Source organism: Acipenser ruthenus, chromosome 9 (assembly GCF_902713425.1).
Source record: "Acipenser ruthenus chromosome 9, fAciRut3.2 maternal haplotype, whole genome shotgun sequence".
Lineage (NCBI taxonomy): Eukaryota > Metazoa > Chordata > Actinopteri > Acipenseriformes > Acipenseridae > Acipenser > Acipenser ruthenus.
In genome coordinates, this window is record NC_081197.1 from 13731773 (window position 1) to 13743108 (window position 11336).

Consider the following 11336-nt stretch of genomic DNA (forward strand, 5'->3'; position numbering starts at 1 on the left):
GTTACAAGATATCACATTATTTTTAAATACAATTACCCATTTATACAGTTGGGTTTTTACTGGAGCAATCTAGGTAAAGTACCTTGCTCAAGGGTACAGCAGCAGTGTCCCCCACCTGGGATTGAACCCACGACACTCTGGTCAAGAGTCCAGAGCCCTAACCACTACTCCACAATGCTGCCAATCTGCCAGAGAAGTCCAAGCCCAAGATGCAGGGGTTCTGGGTGTCTGCAAACCATACTTCGTAGCTCACGATGATGCCCAGACCTGGGACTCCAAGGCCCGTTTCCCCCTCTTTGGGGCAGGCCCCCAATCATTGTGCACAGCTGCACGGTAGTAAGTTCAAGACAGTGCTGCTGACTTCCAGTGGTTCTCTGGTAGACATCGAGCCATACCAGTGTTACGTCATACCCAGTGTCCACCAACGGGTGCAGAGGACCATTACAATGCGGACTGGGATGTAGCAGAAGTCCCCCATCGCTGTGCTCCCTGCGACTACAGCTGGACTTGGCAGACCGATGCAGGAGGTAGGCAAGATGTCAGCTGCTTCTGGGGGAGCTGGGCCCCACTCCCCCAGCTGTGCTGTTGGACCCTTCTTGCCGCAGCTTCGGCTTGTGTGTCTCCCCTAGTGCATGTTGCTCTGCTGCGCCCTGCTGTTGAGTTGAATCCGCTGGCTTGTTCCAGTAACAATAATAATACAATTTTACAGCTCATCCGCCTGGCGCGGTGACTGCTGTTCTCCATAGCTCAATTGCTGTGTGTGTCAAAAAGGATGGAGTAATACACAACCATCAAGTGCTGACGACAGACGCATCCAACCGGGGCTGGGGTGTGGTCTGGGCAGGCAGAGGTTATGTGGATAGGACCAAAGCGCTGCATCAGTCTGACCAGCTCTTCGTTTGCTACGGTGAAAGGACCCTGGGTCAAGCCCTCTCGAAGCAGCGACTGGCCCACTGGATTGTGGACACAGTATCGATTGTGTACAATAATGCCGGCCTACCCACATCTGGGAGGGTGGCCGCGCACTTTCGAGGTGCCTCATTGACTGACATTTGTACTGCGGCTAGCTGGGCTACTTCACATACATTCACCAGGTTCTACCAACTTAATGTGGTAGATCTCTCTAAGCCTTCATTAGGCACAAGGATCCTTGAGGTTGTAAGTGCACACCACCAACACTAGTTGGCGGTAGTGAGGCATCCCTGGTATGCTGTCCGCTCACGCTCCCTCGCGACAGCTCCGGAATACTTTTTCAAAAGTGTTGGTTTGTGGTCATCTTCGAATTGAAAGGCAATGTTAGGTTACTTACCGTAACCCTGGTTCCCTGAAAGAGAAGACGACCACCAAACCTTGCGAGGTTGCATCACTAGCATTTGCGGGTTCGATGCAAAAGAGGAAGTGAGCTCCGCGGAGCGACTACTTATTCCCTCGGAAGTCGGGACCAAGGATCGGCACCAAGGTCGGGACCAAGGATCGGCAGCTCTAACATAAAATGCTCAGTGAATACCTACTAAGGCAGGCATATACCAAAAGTATTGGTTGGTGGTCGTCTTCTCTTGCAGGGAACCAGGGTAACGGTAAGTAACCTAACATTTTTTTATAATGTGAAATGAAGTCGTGATATTCTTTATTAAAAATGGTGTTTACTGATGAAGTTTCATGGCTGATGTTGCTGTGTATTTGGATAGACATAATTTGGATAGAAATAAACTCAGTCCCTTGTTAAAACCAGCAAATGATGCAATTACTGTAACTAGCAGATTTGCTGACAATTATTACTTTAATCAACTGAGTATTAGAACCTTAATTAAATTCCCCAAGAGAACCAAGTGAAAATAAATTGGAGTTCAATAGTTACGGGCCAACACTTCAGAGCTGAATCTGAAACGTGTGGGTTTGCAGCATACCTGGTATGTTATGAATTTACTTCATTTGAGTTCTTTCTATTATATTCCTTGATAGGGGAGATATTATTTTTCACAAGCATTGTGAATATTTTACATACCTCAGTGCAAAACAAATTATTATTATTATTATTATTATTATTATTATTATTATTATTATTATTATTATTATTATTAATAGTAGTAGCAGTAGTAATACATGTTTTTCATTCTCTTGTCTGCTGCTTTGGATAGCAGTGTCTGCATCTTACAGGTAAATAAAACATTAGAGCAGCCAAAAAGATAATTTTGTTCTCCTGGTTCAATCCAAATCACTCTTTGGTCTTACCTTGGTGATATAATTTCAGAGCTTTACTTGACGTATATTTGTTTACTTTATATTTGTGATTATTGTTCCTGTTATCGTGTTTAGATTTGCTGGTTGTTTATTGGTCATTTGAATTTTTGGTTTTACAGGTTGAAAAAAGATTGCATCAGAAAAATCACAATGAATTCTCAGCTGTCAGCAACAACAGCAGAGCTGAATTCTACAATTGTCAAACCACTGGGGTTTTACATCAACGGTTTTCATTCACTACAGAACACCCATTATTATTTTATATTCCTGTCTTTTGTTTATCTTGCAACCCTTTTAGCAAATTTCCTACTAATGGCAATTATTTGGTTTGTGGAGAGCCTGCATACCCCAAAGTATCTTGCGATCTTTAGCTTATCAGTGGTAGATGTAAGTTACAGTACAGCAATCATTCCAAAAGCTATCAATGTTTTTCTGTTTAACTCAAGATTTGTTTTCTATGACGTTTGTTTTACTCAGCTGTTTTTTGTCCATTATTTTTGTGCAATGGAATCATTTACTCTTGCTGTATTAGCGTATGACAGATTAATTTCTATATGTTTCCCACTGCGAAGTAATACAATCAACACAAATACTAGAATGATTTTAATCATAGCAGTGACTTGGATAATCCCTTTTGTATTTATGGTTGTCACAATATTTTTACTAAAACGCTTGTCATTTTGTAAATCCACAGCCATTGAAAGCTATTTCTGTGACCATGGGCCAGTGTTTGTCTTGGCTTGTAATGATAATTCTCCAAATTGGACAAATGTTTACTTTTACGTTGTAGGTATTATTTGTATGCCATTGGCTTTCATTATAATATCATATGTATCCATTATCATATCGCTTTTAAAAATAGCATCTGCAGAAGGAAGGCGGAAAGCATTTAAAACATGCTCTACCCATTTAACCTTAGTAGCAATATTTTACATACCTCTGTTAGTGACCTATATTATAGTATTGGTAAAGTTCCGTATAGACACAGATGTCAGAATTCTTAACACTTCCTTGTCTGCTACTCTTCCACCTTTGCTAAATCCAATTATATACACCTTAAAAACTGAAGAAATTTGGGAGCAGATTAAAAACTTCAGAAAGAGAATGGTTAACCCCATGAAATGATCGTTTGCAGAGCAAATCAATTTCAAAGCTGTTTCTTAATAAAACAGGAATATGTTAATGTTAAAATGCTTGTACTGAAGGTATGGAAAATGAAAGACTAAATAACGTCAAATTACATTTTAACATTTGATTTACTGTCCCCTTAGAAAGGTGCTCTTTAAAATGGACAAATGGAGATTGTAATTGCTGGAAGTTGCCTATTCTTTTGGCTGAGCCTCTGCAATATTTAATACCAGTATTTTCTTTAGTGTATGCAACAAGGTAATACATATGTTTAACATTTTAGATGCACAAGTAAGTGATGTGTATTGTAACAAAGAACAATCATATACATCTCTATTGCTTTCTTTAAGAGGTTGAGGCATTGCATTTTGATGTGGTAAGTACTGGTATGTTTATAATGGGGCCTAGACTGGACAGGGTCTGATAAGTTTACACAGCATGCTCTTTCTCAAGTTAAAGTGAAAATAGACACTTTTGACTGGTTTACTGTATTTTCATTCCTATCTACTGAGAGAGGCAGCTCAAGTCATTGAAAGGTAAATTATATGCTACTTTCATGAAAAAATCAAAAATACATATTAGTCAATTTGTGTAAAATGGGATTGTACTCTTGTGGTCTAGTTAGTTCAAGAGCTTGTATTTTAGCAACTACAAATAAATTGCAGGGTTTTCCAATCCAATTTTGTAATGAATGAGTTGTATTGTGTGACAGGCGGAATTGTCCAGTATTTTTATCTATTTATTTATTTATTTATTTATTAGTTTACAGATACTTTGTGTATGGCATGGTGTACTGTGTGAGGTTCAATCCATTTTTTCAAGATGTCATGCTGCTAAATTTTGTACAGTAGCCTATATTAGACAGATTTTAGACAATGATTTGTGCACATATTTGCATACTGGCAGGATACAGTGACAAATTAAACATATTTTTTCTTCCCATGAACAATGAATTGTATTTTCATTTGATCGTAAGTGCTGCTGTCTGTCTTTCTGTACCATTTGCTATTCGACCATGATATACACTGTTATTCATAAACACATCTACCTAAAACTAAACCCAATAGGCCAAATAAAAGTTTCAAACATATACACCGAGGAAAAATGGAGCTTGCTGCCACTCTTTTGTCTTCTATTCTCTCTTGCGCACTGGAAAGGAAATGTCTGCTAACATAAGAGGATCATTTTTAACCAAAAGCAAAATATCATGAACTGTGACAAAAATGATACCTCTGGTGGCAATAGTACTTTTACAGGAAAGCTTGTATTTCAAACTAGTTTGGAGGCATGTTAGACCCATAGAGCACAGCTACTATGTGCCGTCAGAATTGCCAAGAGCATCAATACAATTAAGACCATCAGAACTGTTTTGTGATGTTCCTGGAAGTTACGTTGACCAAGGCATTTAGCAGGTGCCCCCAAAACACAAACACAAATCAGTTATCCGATACATGACTTTACAAGTACAATGAGAACGGGATAGTAAATGTTAGATGACATAAAGGCACTGTTAAAATGACACACATTCAATTCAAAGTATTACTGCAGGCCTTGTTTTCGAAAAACATGTTTACACCTGAAAAAAGACTGGTACATTTTCTATTTACCTGTATGGTGCAGTTAGGTGTCATTTTAATTGCATTAAGGTGAGGCTATTCTTATATGCCGAAGTGTAGGAAAGGTAACATTTAAAATGCATTTGAGAAACATGGTGCAGTTAAATACATATTCACAATACAGCACAGTAAAGTAAGAACAGTACAGTCTCTTAAGAAAGCAGGTAATTATTTCAGTTCAGCTGAGTGCTGTATGTATGTGCTGTGTATACAATGCCTATAGAAAGTCTACACTCCCTTTCAAAATGTTCACCTTTTGTTGCCATATAGCCTGGAATTAAAATGCATGAAAATAGTTTTGTTTTTTATTTCATTTACCTACACATCCTACCCCACAACTTCCAAGTGAAAAAAATATTCTAGAAATTTGTTGAAAATTAATTAAAAATAAAAATTGAAATAGCTTGGTTGGATAAGTGTCCACCCCCCTTGTAATGGCAATCCTAAATTAGCTCAGGTGTAACCGATCGCCTTCAAAACCACACACCAAGTTAAGTGGCCTCCACCTGTGTTAAATTGTAGTGATTCACATGATTTCAGGATAAATTCAGCAGTTCCTGTAGGTTCCCTCTCCTGGGTAGTGCATTTCAAAGCAAAGACTCAACCATGAGCACCAAGGCGCTTTCAAAAGAACTCCGGGACAAAGTTATTGAAAGGCACAGATCAGGGGGTGGGTATAAAAAATATAAAATTGGTAGAGACCTATCCCAACAGGCTCACAGCTGTAATTGCTGCCAAAGGTGCTTCCACCAAGTATTAACTCAGGTGGGTGGAGACTTATCCAATTATGATCTTTCAGTTTTGTATTTTTAATATATAATTTTTTTCTCAATAAAAACTTTTTTCCCCTTAACAGTGTGGAGTATGGTGTGTAGATAAGTGGAAAAAAATCATTATTTAAATGCATGAAACTCTGAGGCACTGACACAACAAAATGTGAAAAAAGTTCAAGGGGGTTTAGACTTTCTATAGGCACTATAGGCACAATATATATATTACTTTGTTTATGTTAAACTACGTTATCCATCCATTACTATCTTGGTTAAAATGCCAGTATGATATGCTGCCTTTCTGAGGAAAAGAAACGCCATTCTCACTGCTGACCTGATCAGTGAATGCTAGCCTGCCCATCACCATCTATGCTAAAGCCTAACCTGGATGCGGCTGAGTTATATGGGTGGTATATGGCTTTTACTGACTTTTATGACTTCAAGCTGCACCATTGAAGGTAATTTAATTGTCTTTTTTTGTTTTGTGGCTTCAAGCATAAACTATAACTATTTTAAAAAGTTTTTTGTAATGAATATATATGTATAATTGACACATTGCCCTAGTGTGTATATATCTAGCATGGGATATATTTTTGTTATCTCACTTGAGTGGGATAACATGAGTGGATAACATGACTTGGATAACATGCTTACCGGGACTGTCTGAAATCATTTCTAATTTCTATAGTTGTTTTGATTTGGACTCCGATTTCCTTGCCAGTTACCTATCTGCCTGCGTCTGACTTATCCAAACAGCCTGAAGCCCTTTCATTAGTACCGGTGTAGTGTTATTTTCAGGTATGTGGTAAAAAGTGGTACATTCCTAAACAACTTCTAAACAACTTCCGCTAAGAAAGCACGGATCTGGTACGTTATGCTTTCATATCTTTTTTTAATTGAATTTATCATAATTTTCCCTATTAAGAAAATACTATGCAAATATTTATCATACGCAATATATTGGGTCTTGTGCATTTTTTTACTTCTGCAACTTTGCAGTGGACTTCTCATTTTGTCTTGTTTGTAGTGAATTGTTTTTTCTTTTTAGTGAAATTAATTGTCTGTTTCCAGTTTAAGTTTGCAAAAAAATAATGTATAATCTTAATGGTAAATGTACCTCTGTTTGACAATAGGAAAACACATCGCAATTGATTGCAACTGTACCAAAATCTCACAGCGTACCACTTTCAAAATGACAGCGTACCACTTTCTTACATTACATGGGTCAAGTTTTGCTACACGTACCACATTGTGACGATGTACCACTTTATAACACTACACTGGTAATGGTAGGAAACAACAGAGAGGATGTAAATTGACAGACTGAGCTCAAGGTTCTATCTATTTTTAGTTATTTTTTCGCTAATTAGTTATTTATTTTTTTTCTCCCCAATTTAGTAGTGTCCAGTTATTTTGTTTAACTACCACCCCTGCGCTGACTCGGGAGGGATGAAGATGAACACACGCTGTCCTCCAAAGCGTGTGCCGTTAGCCGCCCGCTTTTTTGCACACTGCAGACTCACCATGCAGCCACCCAGATCTGCTCTAGTGCACTGATAGTTTAAAAGCTTATTGCCCACATTGTCAAACAGTTAACACAGCATTAACGATCCATGATGTAGCACAGAACAGAAAAGCCAGAGCACTTGTTGTTATGCTCTTAGAGGACAGATCTCAAACCCCAGTGCACAAGAGCAGACATTTTGAAAAGAACTTTGAAACAGACTTTAAAGTTATAAGTGTAAATAGTTGTCAGGATGTTAACAATGAAAAGAACATTACAGGTACCGGTACGTTATTTAAACAGTTGTAGCACCACGTGGGGGGAGTTTAAAGCTGTATTTTTCGGAACCCCGCTACTTACTCTTTGAGCACAATGTTGCAATTGGCCCAGTCTGTCAGAGTCCAAAACACGTTGCTATCCGTCTGCTGACGAGGCAAACAATAGGAATTGTTTGTGACCAATCCCAGCAGTGGCAGATGGAAACCTTCAGTGTGGACTGGTTCTCTTGCTGTACCACTCATATATAATTGTTGCAAAAAATCTTTCTTAACTATTATTATTAAAATCTAACACATCTAATGGTCAGATTTCACTTTTTTTGGTACTATCTTTATACAAAGAGGAATCATTCAACTGATTACAATTAATGCCAACTTGCATGGAGATTTTCCTATGAATCTTTGAAATGAACAGTTTTGGTGAAATTCGAAATTTTTCATTCTATAGAAACAGTGAAATAAACAACATTGTTTGTGTAATATAAAATAATAATAATAAAATACCACTATACATATCACTATATTTTAGCTGGAGGGGAGATGCTCAGTGCACATGAATGCACAATGGGCAAAAAGGAGAATGGAAGAATCTGGAAGTTTGCATCATCATAAAAATACCAACAACTATAACATAAAATATAAAAAATAAATAAAGGCAATCTGTCAATAATTTCTTGCCAATATGAAATGTGTTGCAGAACAAACAAATGAATCATTGAATTCAACCCCAACAAAAACTTTCTCAATTGCACTTCCTTTACTCTAACAGTAGATGGCACCATGGATACCTTAATCTTAACACAGTGAGGAATATTTTCAAAACATTTCTGTTTTACATTTGTTTGAATGGATACACTTACATATGTTACACTTAAAAGACCTTGATTTTGTTATATTACTTACAGTATTTGTTAGGTTTAGTGGGCAGCAGTGTGGAGTAGTGGTTAGGGCTCTGGACTCTTGACCGGAGGGTCGTGGGTTCAATCCCTAGTGGGGACACTGCTGCTGTACCCTTGAGCAAGGTACTTTACCTAGATTGCTCCAGTAAAAACCCACCTGTATAAATGGGTAATTGTACGTAAAAATAATGTGTAAAAAATAATGTAATTGTATGTAAAAAATAATGTGATATCTTGTAATAATTGTAAGTCGCCCTGGATAAGGGCGTCTGCTAAGAAATAAATAATAATAATAATGGTGATCATCATCATATAAAAAGCACAGGGTGTTTTATACCTCCCCTACCTCTACAGTTTGAATTCTTATGATTAATATAAATAGTTAAGTACTCTGGAACAAGTATATTCATGCCCTATAAAATGTGATTTAATTCAGCCGAAGGTTGGAACAATGACCTGAGCCTGAATTAAATCAAAATGATGATGGCTCCTTATCATAAGAACTCTCCCAACCAGGGACAATCAATCGGGAAATTAGGGAACAGCACATCAAAACAACGCAAATGAGGGTTTTTAAAACACTGTGGGTGCATTTAACAGACTGTCTGCTCCATATGAAATTTCAAATGTAGTTTCTGCTGCTCAGCATGTTAAAGTGTATGTCCCATAAACAAAAGCATGATTCACAGTAACCCACGCCCATTGCACACCAGCTCATACCTGCAAATCTAAAGCTCCTGAGACTCTCTGTTCCCTTCCGAGAGAGAGAGAGAGAGGGCCTGTTATTTTGTAAATTCTAGCAGGATACAGTAAGAGAGATGAATCTGTCCATTCATGTTTGTGTGTACTGTACATTATCTTGTGCCTGGACTGTTTGGGTAACTTTAAATAAATACAGGATTTGGCCATATTTTCAAAGTGCTACTGCAGTCAGTAATCTGATGACTGATAAAAATCCCATCCTCTAAAATCTTATTATTATTTTGTAAATTCTAGTAGGATACTGTAAATGAGATAAATGTCTGTCCATTCTACAGGTTTTGTGTTGCTTAGTAATGTAGATTATTTTGTGCCTGGACTGCTGTGGGTCCCTTAAACAAATTCAGTTCATAGGGCCATATTTTCAAAGTGCTACTGCAGTCAGTATCCAGGCAGTACAATACAAGGTAATACAAGATCTCTCAACCACCTAAAGGTGTTTTAGTCATTGTGTCATTCTGCATTAATGACTGATACAAAGCCCATCCTCTCTATCTTTTAGTACCCCTTTAGTTTGGGATTTTGCATTACACTTTCAACACAATAATGAATCATTATAAGATCTGAGAACATTGTCAAATCAACAATTTCTCTATTTCAGAACCGGGTGGTACTTGCAGCAGCCTTCACTTACAGAATGTATCATTAGCAGTTATATGAGACACAGTGCTTCTCTTTGAAAGGCTGGTAGTCAGTTTATTAGTAAATTGCCAGAACACTGTCCAATTGACCTGAGTCTTACTGTATTACCACAACAGAAAAGTCACATGATTAGATCTTTCAACTAACTTTGATAATGTTTTCTAATTTGTGTCTAATTAGAACTCATTAGGATAACAAGAGTGTTTGTTTAATGTTTGCTTCTGTTGCTACTGGTAATCCCAAGTCTTGTGTGCAACTCTTTTTCCATTCTGTTCTGCATGTTAATGAGTCCCAGTTTGATCAGGTAGATACAGGAGAGTGGAGTGTGTATTGTTAATGCTCTCTTCTTAACAGAGGAAGGGCTTCCTATCAAAAAAGCTGTTTAGTTACTAGCAGGAAAAAAAGAAAACTGTTGTGACCCAAGCAAAGGTCAAGCTGCAATTGTATCTTCGGCTGTAACCAGATTAGACACGAGATGGGCAACTCCTGACCTAAACCATCTAGGCCCTAAATCAGTACATCATTATACCTTTGCAACCATAGATATACTTTATAATGGCTAAGGCAATGTTTTGAGATCAATCAGCTACTCACAAACAGACAGCATATACTCCAGATAGGCCAAATTGCCTCCTCTTCTTCATAAAATGTTCTTATTTTCTTCAAGAAGAAAATAACAAATGTAAATTGAGTCTGTTTATTATCAAATAATTGTTTTTAGCAATAACTCAGTGAAAAGCTCCCTCAAAAGCCTTATGTTCAAATCCAGTTAAGTTTGCCACATTTTTCTCCTTTTAAATTAGTTCTTGTGGTAAACTTTATTCAGAAAAAAGTCATTTGTATTTTTCACAATGGCAATTGTTTTCTATGTGTTTATGTGCAGGGTAATCACAAGTGGGAATTAAATTAGATGCAAAGCTTGGATTGCAAGCTGTGTATTAGTCCAGAACCAAATGCTCCAGGAACATCCACTTCCAAGCTCCAAACCTTCAACTTAGTCTTAACCTTAAAGTCACTATTATATTGCAAATGTGCTATTCAGTATCCCAGCAATATGATCAAACTATTACTCTCTGTACAACAGAGGCAATTCAGATGTGTATGTTCAGAGCATAGATGACAATCAATTATTTTGAGGTAAAACTATATAATCTCAGTCAACTAACAAGTTTAACAATAAATAAATAAATGATGTCATTAATTTGAAAACAAACACATTTTTTAGAGAGAAATAAAATAATTTTAATAATGTAAAACTAGCAAGAAAACTAATAATGTAACAGCTCTTCGCTGCAACTTAGTTCTTAGTTTTACAATTAATCAATTTCAATTTTTACATTTCTTTTGGAAAATGTGCATTTACCTACGTTGCTTCAAAATAGAGTTACAGTGTTTTTCAACTTTCCTGTACTTGCACTAGTTTATCAGAAAAGTATAAAATCTTAAACATACTTTACTGTGGGTAGTAGGCATTATGAGTAGTAAAGTGTTTTCTAAAT

The 11336-nt window shown here is 37.2% G+C and overlaps 1 protein-coding gene across 1 annotated transcript; it reads left to right on the forward strand.

Moving 5' to 3' along the window:
• The first annotated feature begins 2391 nt into the window (after nucleotides 1-2391).
• On the forward strand, nucleotides 2392-3366 carry LOC131738010 (olfactory receptor 4E2-like). Its single transcript, XM_059030579.1, has one exon. The coding sequence runs from the start codon at nucleotides 2392-2394 to the stop codon at nucleotides 3364-3366; it is 975 nt and encodes a 324-aa protein (XP_058886562.1).
• The last annotated feature ends 7970 nt before the right edge of the window (nucleotides 3367-11336 follow it).

Bases quoted from the DNA above. Each gene is read 5' to 3' on its own strand.
- LOC131738010 (XM_059030579.1), top strand. From the start codon at position 2,392: ATGAATTCTCAGCTGTCAGCAACAACAGCAGAGCTGAATTCTACAATT.